At 30.8% G+C, this 14,389-nt stretch overlaps 4 protein-coding genes across 4 annotated transcripts in view; 1 reads left to right on the top strand and 3 right to left on the bottom strand.

The window, feature by feature from the left end:
• Positions 1-2,055: 2,055 nt before the first annotated feature.
• Positions 2,056-3,368, top strand: LOC108749193 (protein SEC13 homolog). The gene is made up of 3 exons (XM_018487744.1): positions 2,056-2,418; positions 2,526-2,910; positions 2,988-3,368. The coding sequence occupies exons 1-3, from the start codon at positions 2,177-2,179 to the stop codon at positions 3,291-3,293; spliced, it is 933 nt and encodes a 310-aa protein (XP_018343246.1). The 5' UTR covers positions 2,056-2,176; the 3' UTR covers positions 3,294-3,368.
• A 164-nt stretch (positions 3,369-3,532) lies between these two features.
• On the bottom strand, positions 3,533-8,201 carry LOC108749192 (helicase SKI2W). Its single transcript, XM_018487743.1, has 11 exons — positions 8,184-8,201; positions 7,801-8,110; positions 7,052-7,697; positions 6,740-6,971; positions 6,394-6,647; positions 6,187-6,319; positions 5,814-6,092; positions 4,780-5,672; positions 4,350-4,708; positions 4,078-4,256; positions 3,533-3,995 (listed from the first exon to the last, which is right to left on the bottom strand). The coding sequence occupies exons 1-11, from the start codon at positions 8,199-8,201 to the stop codon at positions 3,666-3,668; spliced, it is 3,633 nt and encodes a 1,210-aa protein (XP_018343245.1). The 3' UTR covers positions 3,533-3,665.
• A 1,346-nt stretch (positions 8,202-9,547) lies between these two features.
• LOC108749172 (ribosomal RNA processing protein 36 homolog) lies at positions 9,548-10,824 on the bottom strand. Its single transcript, XM_018487712.1, has 4 exons — positions 10,715-10,824; positions 10,520-10,606; positions 9,883-10,405; positions 9,548-9,817 (listed from the first exon to the last, which is right to left on the bottom strand). The coding sequence occupies exons 2-4, from the start codon at positions 10,562-10,564 to the stop codon at positions 9,678-9,680; spliced, it is 708 nt and encodes a 235-aa protein (XP_018343214.1). The 5' UTR covers positions 10,565-10,606; positions 10,715-10,824; the 3' UTR covers positions 9,548-9,677.
• Positions 10,825-12,755: 1,931 nt separating this feature from the next.
• The window catches only part of LOC108749153 (odorant receptor 49b-like), a gene marked incomplete at its 3' end in the record, with an annotated part of 4,045 nt that continues 2,411 nt past the window's right edge, over positions 12,756-14,389 (bottom strand). The window contains exons 3-5 of the mRNA XM_018487688.1: positions 14,049-14,150; positions 13,817-13,978; positions 12,756-12,833 (exon numbers count right to left, since the gene is read on the bottom strand). Of these exons, the coding sequence (XP_018343190.1) occupies positions 12,756-12,833; positions 13,817-13,978; positions 14,049-14,150 (342 nt within the window). The remainder of the gene's footprint in view (positions 12,834-13,816; positions 13,979-14,048; positions 14,151-14,389) is intronic.

Raw genomic sequence — 14,389 nt, 5'->3', positions numbered from 1 at the left:
TATATGTATATATATGATAAAATACATGCAGATATTATGAGATTATATTTAACAAATTTTGATTTTTGTCAATTTAGATAATTTTTATCAAAATGCTTTATATTTTTTTAATAATGTTATCGTAGGTACATAAATTTAATTAAAAATTTAAAAAGATATAAAAAATTCAAGATAAATCGAATGAGTACCCTAATATTAGCGGGAATTAATTAAAAAATTTTGGAAAATACAGAAAAATAGAATAGAAATAATTGTCAAGTTTTATATAATAAATTTTTCGGTATAAAAGTATGGTGCACTGTTAAATCTATAATGTAAAATTTAACTTAATGTGAATCGCCATTGTTTCTATTAAATATATCGTTATTTTTTACTAAAACAGTAATTAAATTTGACACTATGTAGTGTCAAATTGACATTATATAATGTAAAATATATCATTGTTTTAGTATAAAATAACGATATGATTGAGTGGATGCAGTGGTGACTCACATTAAATTAAATCTGATATTATAAATTTAACAGTTTTCTTTAAAATCCTGTTATTATCAGGATTCGACTTATCTCGAACAGTTTGTATGCGAGAAACTTTTATATCCATACACATAAAAATTATAATAACTCATGTATTTTATTATTATTAAATATATTTTTTTGTAACCATTATTTCATAAGGAATTTATTTTATCCATGTATTTTTGATAAACAATGATTTCTGTAATGTGTGGCAGAACATATTTTCTCACGAATTTGAGTATTATATTAAAGACGCAATAAAAATGTTAATTGTAATTGACATGCTATTAAAATTATTACTATCGTAAGTGGTTTGAAAGATTCAGGATTCACACACTCCTGTAACACAGTAGACAGTTGGTGTTTGACGTATTGCTTAACTTTTCTTTGCAAATGGATCTTATGAATTTGATGTAGTATCAGAATATATTAAATTCACTCTTCACTATGAAGAGTGAACTATGTTCTTCTTTGTATTGAATGTTAACCAGGCTGTCATAAGATGGGACTTTGATGTGATCGAATTATTGAAATAGTTATATCTTGAACGCGATGAAAGTGCTGTCATAATATATTATATTAATGACTTTCTATCGCGATATTAATAAGTTTTATGATCGCAAATTAATATAATTAAGTAAATACGATCTAATTGTTGTTAGTATTTTCATTCTGTTTTTTTCAATATTTTATTCAATATTGATTTAGAAAAATTTATGTTATCGTATTTTCGACGTTTTCGTATAATCCTCATTACTAAATTTTGTTAATTATACTCCTATAATATAATTTTTATTATATTTTGAACAGCATTTATAATTGTACATTGTATTGTAAACAATTATCATTGTATCATTGAATATATAAAGGGTTTACAATAAAAGATAATATTAAAAGAGTATGATTGCTAATTATTTTATCGTATTTCGCTAATTATAATGCAATATAATTAGCGAAAAATACAATAAAACAATTAGACATAAAAATAAAAAATAAATTAAAAATATACTTACCTGCGAAAACAGACCATTAAATTTATTAGTAGCCCGTTTTTTACAGGTGAGTATACTTACAAAGAAAAGAGGACCGCCGATAGAAATCGGCGGGGGTGGTGGAGGGCCTCTAACTCGTTTTTGGTAAATTATACCTTAAATTAACGATATATATTTGATATATATAAAAATTTGAAGTATGTTTTTGCTAATAATTATAGAGACTTTGAAATATACTTTCATACTAGTTTTATGTTTGGTAAAAACGAGCTGAAAATCTTCATTAAAAAAAACATAATTTCGTAATTCCATTTTTATGCAAACGCATATTAAAAAATTTGCTAAAATTTGTTTGAATATTCAAACATTCAGAAAAAAGATCTTCATGTCCTCTCTCTGGTTTCTCTCTGATTATATATATTATATATTAGTTTAGTACACATCTCTCTCCAAGAGAATACAAATTATTTGGGCGCGAAAATCGATTATCGAATATCGTTCTCGAGTTCGAATATCGAATTGTGCTTCCACGTAGTGACAGCACGCATCAAATGCATCAAATAACTGCACATAACCTGTACCGTGCTCGCGATCGCCTTTATTTTCCGATCAGTCTCTTCGCATAAATTTCGTTATTAAAGTTTCATTTGCTATAATTAACTTTCAAAATGGTGTCCGTTTTAAATACCGTCGATACCGGCCATGAGGACATGATTCATGATGCGGAAATGGATTATTACGGTTTGAGGTTAGCCACTTGCTCGAGCGACAACACGGTGAAGATATTTGACTTGAAGAACGGCTCTCAGAGCCTGGTTGCCGTTCTCAAGGGACACATCGGTCCCGTGTGGCAGGTTGCGTGGGCTCATCCGAAATTTGGCAATCTCTTAGCATCTTGTAGCTATGACAGGTACATAGTCCTACAATACTGCTTGTTACGTACATTTTCAAATATTACATTTGGAGTATCTCAGTGATAATATTTTTGACACAGTCAACATTTATATATTTTTGTAGGAAGGTAATTATTTGGAAGGAATTGGGAGAGTGGACCAAGATATATGAGCACACTGGTCACGATTCCTCTGTCAACTCGGTTGCTTGGGCGCCGCATGAGTTCGGTCTGATTCTAGCCTGTGGAAGTTCAGATGGATCAGTTTCTATCCTTGCGAACACCGGAGATACATGGCAGATGCAGAAAATAACGAACGCTCATACAATTGGTTGCAATGCAGTCTGTTGGAGTCCAGCGGTCGACTCAGGTACTGATTCCAATATTCAACAGAGAAACGAGCCTGTTAAGCGGTTAGCCACTGGTGGTTGTGACAACTTGGTGAAAATATGGAAGGAAGATGGCGATAGATGGATAGAAGAAAATAAATTGGAAGCACATAGCGATTGGGTACAGTTTAATTATAATGAAAATATTTAAACGTCATAAGATTTGCATATTTATATATCTTTTTATCATACTTATAGGTTCGCGATGTAGCTTGGGCACCAGCAGTCGGCCCATCTCGAGCCACTTTGGCGTCTTGCTCACAAGATCGCCGCATCGTCATATGGACTTCCAATGATTATACTAGCTGGACACCGAAAGTTCTTAATGTTTTCGATGATGTTATCTGGAATATCGGCTGGTCGTTGACAGGAGGTATCTTAGCAGTTTGTGGTGGAGATAACAAAGTTTCGCTTTGGCGCGAAAATTCGGAAGGACAGTGGGCATGCATCTCAGAGTTGAATCAAGATCAAGGAAATCTTAATAATCCAGATCAACGCGCGTAATATCGCTTCAATATGTAAAATAATATATAATAAGAGGGCAAAATAATATGTTGTAACAAAATAAGCGTTGTAAAATAATACGATTTGTTTGATATCAAGTACCTTTTAGCAAATTGCAAAGTTAGTACGAATTATTTACCGTTGATATTTGATTATTCATAAGCATTTATTCGAAATATAACAATGACGTTTATCTGATTTATCTTTATTACGATAACCGAAAAAAGTTTGCAAACATTGTTTTGTTCATCATACGTCCTTATAGATGATAGAATATCTTTTTACAAACAGAATGTACTTGCAACAATATTTGGTTGATCTTTTTATAAAAAATATATCGATTTATCGATAATATAGATTTAAATTACTCATTCAGTCTTGGGTGTATAAGGATGCAGCAAACACTATGTCACGTTTGATCGCGGTCGATGCTTCCTCCATCTTCTCTTTTAAAATCGGGTCACCTATGGTTACAGCCGCATTTTTAACATCTCGTAATGTTTCGCCTAATTGCTGTATGCAACGGACTATAATTCCTTCTTGGACATCGGTCATCTTCATGATCTCGGCGAATGATTTGGCCTGTGCCCATTCGTAGACAACTTCCACTAAGCCGAAATTCAATGGTAGTAATGTCGACAGTTGATAGTATTGCTCTAGATGTTCCAATTCCGCGTGCACCTCGTTCATTATTTTACAAGCCTGAAAAAAACGAGGATTGTTTCTTACTGTAATATAATTTTTTAAATACTTAACATATTTGAGATAGAGCAATGACACGTACGTTAGCAAGAGTTGGTGTGAGTTGAGGTTCAACATCCGTGCGTTGCTGGAAGATCAGTGCTGATAGTAATGCTGCTATTTCTGCTGGTTGTAGAACAGTTAACACATTTTTTAGAATCAATTCTGTTATCAGCAGTTCATTACTACCCATTTGCAGCGCGACTCTCCCTTTGAGGGCGACTATAATAATAAACAATATATTGTTGATTACACTTTGATAAATATTAATCTTTTACCTCTACAAAATTATTATATACTTTAATTAATACAAACCTCTTTCATCATTATCTATGTACCTAAAGTGTTTGAGGAGTGCTACCATATTTAGATAATCCGGATATAACGCCATTCCTTCATCGCTGAGTTTAAGTTGAAGCTGTCGTTTTTTATCTTCAAGATGATTTCGTTCAAATACAGGTCTAAATTGTTCTTCAAAGTTTGGTATTTCCATACATTTCATGTCGTTCAGACTAGCTTTTAATTTGTTTCTATGTTGTATTCTTAATTGAAAATCATTTTTCGATGAGGGCTCGATATATGGTTGTAGAATGCGAGCGTTAGTAGAAGCATTAAATGATAAAGAAGTCAATTCTTGAACCGCTGTCTGACACGTTTGTCCCGGTGGGTCGTTTCTGAAAAGAAGAAATGATCGATAATTAAATTAAATCAAGAATTTTTACTATTTCATTATATTACTTCTTACTTGAATCGTGAGATTTGCCTCTTTTCCCAATCATTCAATACCAAAGAGCAGTCAATTTTTATCTGACAATTAGTTATCTTTAATATATGCCATGGAAACAGAATCAAAACTTCGTGTGACGGATTAATGTTTGGTACAAATATCTCCTTTTTCGTTAGGCTAATAATCTCGCACCACTTCTCGAATATCTGAGAACTTTTAAAATCAGTAATTTCGGAAGTAGATACATTCGCGTCTTTAAGTATCAAGACTTTGTACTGAGCAGAGCTTTTGTGATATAAAACTTGCAATAACAAGGCTAGTTTATTGTAATGATCCGTGTACGATATTAACAAAACTCTGCCCTCGATTAAACTTTTTGCTGCTTTCTTTGAGGTGAGCAAATAAGGATTCAGGAATTTAACATCTTCTAAATAATCGACCGCTTGGTGATAGAACGTAGAGAGTTTTTTTTGAATTTCGGTCAAAGGCGGCAAATTCGATAATTCGCGTTCGATTTTCCGTAATTCGTTGTTATATGACGCTTCTTGCGAAGCCAACGGCGATTCCTTGAAAGATTTGCGCATCATCGCTTCAACGGTAACGGATTCGTTCACTCTTCTTAGATTAAGAAGCATGGAATATGTGACTTTAAATTTCGACTCCAATGTCTGCGGTTCACCGCACATCATAGGTTTCAAGTCATTAAAGTGCGGTACGTCGTGTCTGCACATCACTATAACAGTACCCGTAGTGTCGTGACCTCGTCGTCCGGCACGGCCAGCCATTTGTATATATTCAGTTGGAAATAAAGTACGAAAGTTGTTTCCGTCATATTTTCGTATGGAATCAAACACCACTGTGCGCGCCGGCATGTTAACTCCCATGGCAAAAGTTTCTGTCGCGAACAGTAACTAAAAATGCAGTAAAATGCAATTCCATTACACCTTTTTAATTTTTGTATATTTTCAAAATTAGAAAGTTATAAAGCTTTTTAAAAAAAAAAATGCTTTAACTTTATCCTTTTATTTTTCAATATTTCTTTGGAAAATTACCTTAACAACTCCACTTTGAAATAACATTTCTACGATCTCTCTCAAAATTGGTAATATTCCACTGTGGTGTATACCCACACCCTTTTCCAAGAGCTCTTGCATCATAAGTACTTGTGGTAATTCTCTGTCGCTACCCTTTAGGTGTTTTATGTTATGTTGGAAAAATACATGTACTTGATGTTTCTCTCTCGCGGTCGTTAAATCGAGATTTCTGAATGTGGCAGCATTCATATCACAGCGTTTCCTCGATAGAGTAAATACGACAACGGGTAACATATCCTATAAAATTGATAGCATTTTATATAATATACAAAAATAATTATAATTTCTCTATAAAATAAAAAAAATAATATGTAGGTGTACAACAACGTACATTGTTCTGAAGATGGCTTACAAATGCTCTCCATAATACTTCTTCTTGTTTCGGCGTCATCTGAATTTTTCTCCTACAGTCCTTTGAAGTTTTGTCTTTCTTTTTATCGGATGCATTTGTCGCTTTGTACCATCTAAAGTATTAAATATTGAAATACCACTGTCCATTTATCATGCCTCTGTTTTTTTAAATTAAAGTCATATTTACCCATCTAATAAAAATTGGCTGTTGCTATCAAGAACTAAGAATTTATCATCTTTAGTCTTGCCATCAGTGCCAGTATACAAATAATGTAACAGAGGTATTGGTCTTTTCAAAGTGCTAATCACATACATTTTTCGCTTTTTGATGCGACCAACCCAATCCGCGAATATTATTGGATTTGGTACAGTCGCAGATAACATTACTATATTAATATTCTGTGGTAAAAGAATGACTATTTCTTCCCATACATGACCCCTCTAAAAATACGAAATATAATTTTTACAAATATAGAATTTTTATAAATATGTCGAATCATACGTGATATTTTTATAAAATCAGCATTACGTACATCTTCATTATTTATATAATGCACTTCATCAAATATGACAAACTCTAAATCTCGTAAAACATCGGATGCACAATACAACATTGATTGTAGGATCTCTGTTGTCATGATTAGACATGAAGCAGTTTGATTTATTTGCAAATCACCTGTTAATAACCCAACACTTTCAAATTTTCTCTTAAAATCACGATATTTCTGATTTGACAGAGCTTTTATGGGGGACGTATAAATTACTCTGAAAGGATATAAAAATAACTATTAGATACTTATATAAAAATAATATTGCAAAGTTAATTTTTAACTTTATAGCTTTACCTTGTCATATGCTTTTGGCTCAATGCAATAGCATATTCAGCAACAGTAGTTTTTCCTGCTGATGTGTGTGCAGCAACGAAGACATTGCTGTTCTCTTCCAATTTAAGAATAGCTTGCTTCTGAAAAGTGTCTAGTTCATAACTGAATGTAATTGCTGGATCAGGTATTCTTTTGTTAAAATCTGTTACTGGTGCAGATACATCCAGCTGTTCTGCCCATTCTGCCTTTGTAAGGTCTGTTTGCGTCTCGGATATTTTCAAGACAGGTATATTTGTTTCTTTGGGTAAAATGGAATTGTCTATAAAGGGAATGTTGTTATCCACAGCTTGAACACTTTCTTTTTTCGGCTCTTCAACTGAAGACCATGAACCAAGCAAATTTCCCTCCTCGTGTATAACAGCCATTAAATTTATATTATCATTATTGATTATTAACTTTTCAGTTTCTTCTAATATTGAAGCTTCTACTTCGTATCTCATGCAATTGATTGGTGTACAATTGTCACTTTTAAATTCTAAACCTGAGCTAAATCCTTTGGCTAATGTCCTTAAATCCTTCTCAAAGTCGATATTATCCATGTCTTCACTTTTAGGCACTTTAGGTTCTTCGAAACCACCAGGCCAAAATGGAATATTGCTAGGATTACCTATGAAAAGTATATTATTTGGTATAATATATGCTGCAATTATGTCTTGATATATTAGAATTTTAATTAAGAGAAATATCATTTCAAAATAAAATTAGAATACCTCGAACTCCATCTGTAAGTAATCCAGGGGCACGAGTCATAGACATAGAATTTCTTGCCGTTTCCCCTGCACCTTGTAAGTCAATTTCTTGTATCTCACCAATCTTGCCTGTTATTGGATCACGGTCAAATTTAAGCGTGGTATTAACGGGAGCTAAATCGAATTCTAGCAAGGAAAGGACATCTGCTTTACGTGGCCAATAACATTGGGTATTGTCCAGTTGATGTATAGGTAATCGTTCAGGGCATTCAATATATTCTCGCAGTTCTGATCTAATATCAGGCCAAATGGGTGGAGGCTCAGTAAATAACTGTAAATCAATATATTTATAAATATATAAAACAATATAAGAAGTGATATATTTGATATTAAATGATAATTACCTGTGTTGATTCAGCCATTGTTAAATTTTTTGTTTATAACATTTTAATATATTCAAAGGAAAATATACTAATATATATTTTTTATATAAATATATATTTAATATAAATGTTCTTTCTGTCTAATACAAACAGTCACGACATAATTGACACGTTAAAATAATAATTTAACTAATCATTATTTAATCAATTATTAAGGAGTAATATGAATGTCATGTTTGTATGCATATGTATTTAAATCTTAAAATACAAAATGAAAACAATAAAACACTAATTTAAAAATGATTATACAATTAACCTCTCTCTTGCTACCACTACTTGCTAACGAAATAGGTTATAGTACAATGTATCCATCAGAAAAACAAAACAAATTGAGATAAATAAAGAGGAATCCAGAGGAATTTAAACAAATTCCCTTCTTAGAGAAAGAGAATGAAGTGAACAGTTTTTAACATCATACTGAATCTAGATACAGCTACTAAAGCTAACTAAAATGAGTTATTTGACGAAGTGCGGGAATCGGGAATGCCACATTGAAACCTGTGCACATGTATGTGTGTGTAATTTTATATGTGGTGTGTTTGTGTGCAGACTATATCTTCTATTCCTATATTTTATAAATTTATTTATTTTATAAGTTTTTAACATTTTATAAAGTGATTATTTTTTTATTTGATCCACTGTTAATAGTTAATTAATTGTAATTGATAACTTGTTTTGTATACATTTACGAAATGTAGTATAAACTATAACTCTGCAAATTAAGATTTTCTTATTATGAGGAATATTATTTATCTGTATTTGTTTCATAAAGATACTTGACAGTTATATTAACGCAAGCAAATGCAAAATAGACATACTCTTTTTAAGATAAAAGAATATGTAAAAGTACAATTCTACTTTAAATTCCCAAATGCTTTCTCAATATGTCAGCAATCCAATCATAAACTTCTATCATTATAGTAATAAAGAAGTTGGTAAGCAGGGTTAGACAGTAATGAAAGGACGATGTTGCAAACTGCCTCAGTACTTAATTAATAATAAGTAAAATAAAAGAAGTTGAAACTTTGTATGAGCTAAGAATTAACTATAGATCTGTACTAAGGCAATAGTCTTATAGGCATAATTATAACATTATTTACACGTCTAACTGTTTTTATTAATATTTTATCGATAATTCGACTTGATTACAAAATTCACATGTGGAATCATATTTACATTCCTTTTGTATAAATATGCATATATACATATCGCTTATTTGTTAAAATATAACTAAAAATATCACTTTTTAGTTGTTTGCCAAAAAAGAATGAAAACAATAAAAAAAAAAATACTTTAAAAGTATATATACTTTTATTCCTTTATAATCAATCATCATCAAAATTGCATTTCAAAATTAATATTACAAAATTTTAATGATTCAAAACTCATTCAAACTTATTTTCTGGAGAGGACTTTGTTTTTTGAGTTGTGTCATTGTAACAAATGAGCAATGTTTCAATCTGTTTCCTCCACTCTCAATTTTATTCTATCTTTGTGTTTATTCTTCTTTCGCAGTCTCTGAATATGCTTCTTCAGTTTTCCTGTATTTTTCAATTCTTCATACTGCGAGACTAAGTCCAAGACTTTTTTCTCAGCTGCAGAGAAAACAGATAAAATAAAATAATGTAAATGAGAATTATGTTAACAATAATCAACTTACATTTTTTCTTGAAGACAGGCTTCTCTCCTCGTTTAACAGATTCCAGCAGTTCCTTCTTCTCAAGCCATTTTTTTTCTTCTTTCTCCTTCTTCTTCCTTTCCTCTCTTAATTGATTTTCAAGCCTCTGGATGAGATATTTTATTTTATTTATGGCTTTGAGATCTGTAGTTTCTTTCAGTTCTTTTTGCAAAGTTTTGAGATCATTTTCCCGTAGCTTGTTAATAAATGCATAAGAATTCTTGAAGGCCTTTTCGTTAAATGTACCACATAAACTATCAAATCTAGGATCTCGAGATGTAACTTCCTTGACTCGTGTCATCTCCTCATATTTGATTGGAATTGGCTTTTTAGCAGACATTTCCCGTGGCCTGTTCTTATTTTCTCGTTTAAACTTTATTTTCTCTGATTTTTTCTTACTTTTCTTACCAAACAGAGTCTCATTGTACACCTTGGTACCTAATTTCTCCTTTAACTTCTGTAAATTCTCAAAACTCATATGTTTCAATTCTTCTCGTATTTGTTCCTAAAGCATAACATAATCTAGAGCATATGATCACATACAGATATACAAGCTCTCCTTGTAATAATGTCTTGGACAAAATCAATCCAAATAAGCATACAAAATAAAGAAACTTACACGAGCTTTATTTTCTGTAATTAGAGACTCTTCCTCATCATTCATGTTGAATCTTAAGATATGATAGCGGAATATAAATTCAGTAATCTACAAAATGCAATGATACATTTTTAGGTTATACAACTGTTTTTTTATACTCAAGAAAAAAAAACTAAAAAATTAGAAAAATACATTCATATAGTTTACATCACTTACATTTGTATAAGAAATGTATTAATCACATAAGATGTCTAAAAAGATAAAAATCACACATTATTAATTCTATATCTATATGCCAAGCAAAAATTTACAGAACCCTGCACATATAGGTATCGATTAATCGATTAGCTCGTCACCTTGGCCATTTCGATACCTGAGAATCTCGATATTCTGTAGGTGCGTTCCGTTTCACGCATAGTGCGCATGATATTACATCATTTTTAGTGCATTCAGGGGGACACTATTAGCACTACTTCTGTTATTCTATCTTCATTGTTTATTAGACATAAAACAAGGATAGAATGACATAAATAGCGCTAATAGCGTTTTCTCGAACGAACTTATAATCCTTGTTGTTCACCGAATATTAAGGGTATATCCACACAACTTGCATAGTTACATAATATATGCATAAAGAAAATTAAGCGGAGAGCACAGACTCTTGTTATAACGCATAAAACATAACGCATAAGAAAATCAACCAATCAGAGTCGAGTATTCCCCTGTTACAGTCGAACGATAGGAATGCTTGACTGTAGTTGGTTGATTCTTACATTCTGATCCGATTTAAACCCTCGGTGGAAACTAGGCCAGTTGAGTAAACAACAAAGATTGTGTTTCAAAATTCACTGCCAGTGCTGAAAATGTATAGTATACATAACGTAAATTTTCAGCGCTGGCAGTGAATTTTGGAACACAGTCAAAGACAATACGCGGGGGCACTCAGGTGATAATTCCGAACGCAGCCCTAATTGACGAACGCAACCATTATTGTGAGCGGGACTGGTGTCTAACGGGAGCACAAAATCTTCAAAGTTTGTTTGCATCGCATGCTCCAACATGCTCCAATACATTTCTGTTATAGTCCTTACTAACTCCAACGCGCTCATTAGTGAGTATAAGAACTATGTTGTAAGAGCATGTTGAAGCATGTTAGAGCATGTTGGAGCATGTTGGAGCATGCGACGCAAACAAACTTTGAAGATTTTGTGCGACGTAAACAAATTTTTGCATAACGTGTGTGCTATAATTGTGTTGATGCAAGTAACATTTGAAGAGGAGTTGTGACAATCTGTGAAAGAAGAAAAGAGGAGGAGGAGGCCTAGGAAAGGCATTATGCATCGGTCGGGCAACTTTGAGGTAAGTAAGCGTTATTACTTACTTGTGTAAAATTAGTCATTTTCTCTCGTTTATTCTCGAATTATTTTATTACGAACTTATTTAAACATAATAAACAGAGAAAAAGAAATTATTTGAAATTTTATTTTTGTAAAGATCTTTTTTTGAAAAATATATAATTATTTGAATGAAAAATAATATTTAATTGAAGAATGAATAAAAAGTTTGATATAAGAATTCTTTTGAGGTTGATCATTTTGAACGCTGTTTTAATTTGGATTTATGTTTTTATGTTATAGTATCATCGTAGCTATGTGTCAGCTAATTCCACCTGTTGCGCTTCGGATCGGTGAGGAACAAAAAAAAATTGAATAATGGATCAGTGAAAATTCTATCCGATATAATTTTTATATATTGACACATATCTGTATAATTATAATAGAAATGAATATAAAACTTTCATGACTCTATTATTTAAAAATGAATAAGCTACAAAGAATTGTGCAGATATTTTTAATCTTGGGCTGTATTTTTATTATATTAATTTGGGCTGCTACTTGTGTTAAAAGTACATTTGTACAAGTAAACACATACATATATTTGAACTTACAGGAATAAATATATAATTATTTTACAAACTGCAAGATAATTGCAACTTGCAAAAAGGTTTTGAAGATAGTAAATTTTGTTAAATAGTTAAACAATTATATAATTATTAAAGTCGAGTCGTATAGTTAATTATGAGAAAAGATTTTATTCTTTTTAATAAATGTTTTCCCATCATTAATGCTAGTACATATATTGATATTTCGAAACTTTATAATCTAATGATAATTAATTCTATTTAACTTTTTAACTATAATATTTTATAAATTCTTCAGTATTATAAAAGAAGAATTTTTTTAAATTATTCTTCATTTTCTCCATTTTGTATAATTATTCGTAGTGTCGTGAAGTACGAAAATACAGTCGATAAAAATTGTAACATTAATAATAACTTAATATAATTTTTGATTTTTACCTTACAAAAATTTTATGTGCGTATATTATGTAATTGTTAACTATGTAATAATAATAACTTGTATCAGAATGATCACCTTGATATCTATTGAATAATATACTTAATATTTAATGAAATTAATTTTGACAAATTGTAAACAAACAAGAAATTATGAAAGTTATATAAGTTTATTTACAATAAGCATTACTAATATAAAATTCGTGCACGGACATGCCATGCAAATGTACTCACGAAATCGAAAATATTTTTGACAAGATTATAATCATAATATTATATCTAAAATATTAATATAAAAAATAATTGACGTGTAAATAAAATAATGTGAGCAAAACTAGTACAAAGTTTGATAATACGTTTCATTTACGCACATTAACATATAATTCATTAGAAGTCTTTCATTAGAATGAGATTTATTAGAGAACGTAAGTTATCTAAAAAAATGAAGTATGTAGAAATTGGTAATGTATTATATGAGTACACGACTGCTTAATATAATTTTCTATGATTTTGAAATATATATACTTTTCTTATAAGGTATTTAAAATAAATTAGTTATTACTTATTAACTATCAGTTGAAGACTAATAATTTTAAAGATATTTGCCATATAAGATAGGGTGTTTCAAAATTCGCGCCCGCAAAGTATAACACGTGGTACTTTATATTAAAACAAATAACTTTTTCCTTTAACAAAATTGTCCGATAAATAATTTTTGTGCTTATTTATTAACTTCAACCAGTTCTCCTGCAAAAACTACTTGTCAAACGCAATTTTGCAAAAGGAAAAAGTTGTTTCTTTTAGCATAAAGCATCACGTCTTGTACTTCGCGCAGTACAGCCAATGTAACTAATTATTACAAGAAATAAATAACTCGTTTTACGTATTGGATTGCGAAGAATGATTTGTCTAAATTGGTTGATGTGCATGGTCAAAACAATATATTCAAACTCTTTCCTCACCGATGCATAGTAATTTAAAGATAATGCGGGCATAACGCATGGTATTGTGATAACTATTGGATTTTGAGCCTTAAGCATAATTATTTGTAGATATTTTCGTAGAGTGACTGGTTGCTTGTACCACTGCATATCGAAAGCAGCTTGTTGAATTATCTCACCGCTCTTGCAAAAATATCAAACGATAATGTTATAATTGAAATAAAATAATTTTCTTTATAAGAGTTATACTTACTATGTGAATCAAATGTTCTGCTGGCCATGTATACATAAATACTTCTGATAATCCACTAAAAGTAAGACCAACGCATTGAATTTTTATTGATATCGGTTGGCCCTATTAGAAAAAGTAATTTTATAAAGCTTTATAAAAATATAAATTTTAATAATTATTTGAGATTGCGAATATATTAATTTTGATTATTTGAGTTCTTGGCATTATAATTAGTAATAAATATAACACACTGAGAGAAAAACTGTTTAGTACTTGTAACTATAATTATATATTACTATGATTATGATTATAACTATAGTTTTAGTAATAATAACTACACACACACACACACACACACACAC

Source organism: Trachymyrmex septentrionalis, unplaced genomic scaffold (assembly GCF_001594115.1).
Source record: "Trachymyrmex septentrionalis isolate Tsep2-gDNA-1 unplaced genomic scaffold, Tsep1.0 scaffold27, whole genome shotgun sequence".
NCBI classification, from domain to species: Eukaryota; Metazoa; Arthropoda; class Insecta; order Hymenoptera; family Formicidae; genus Trachymyrmex; species Trachymyrmex septentrionalis.
Note: the sequence above shows the minus strand (reverse complement) of the source record. Positions and strands in the feature narration are given on the sequence as shown.

Coding starts and splice junctions, on each gene's coding strand:
- LOC108749193 (XM_018487744.1), top strand. CDS start 2,177: ATGGTGTCCGTTTTAAATACCGTCGATACCGGCCATGAGGACATGATT. Junction 2,419..2,525: donor GCATCTTGTAGCTATGACAG/GTACATAGTCCT, acceptor ATATTTTTGTAG/GAAGGTAATTATTTGGAAGG. Junction 2,911..2,987: donor TGGAAGCACATAGCGATTGG/GTACAGTTTAAT, acceptor TCATACTTATAG/GTTCGCGATGTAGCTTGGGC.
- LOC108749192 (XM_018487743.1), bottom strand. Junction 6,320..6,393: donor AGCCAATTTTTATTAGATGG/GTAAATATGACT, acceptor TTAATACTTTAG/ATGGTACAAAGCGACAAATG. Junction 4,257..4,349: donor CATAGATAATGATGAAAGAG/GTTTGTATTAAT, acceptor TTATTATTATAG/TCGCCCTCAAAGGGAGAGTC.
- LOC108749172 (XM_018487712.1), bottom strand. CDS start 10,564: ATGAATGATGAGGAAGAGTCTCTAATTACAGAAAATAAAGCTCGT. Junction 10,406..10,519: donor TTACAGAAAATAAAGCTCGT/GTAAGTTTCTTT, acceptor GTTATGCTTTAG/GAACAAATACGAGAAGAATT. Junction 9,818..9,882: donor GCCTGTCTTCAAGAAAAAAT/GTAAGTTGATTA, acceptor TTTTCTCTGCAG/CTGAGAAAAAAGTCTTGGAC.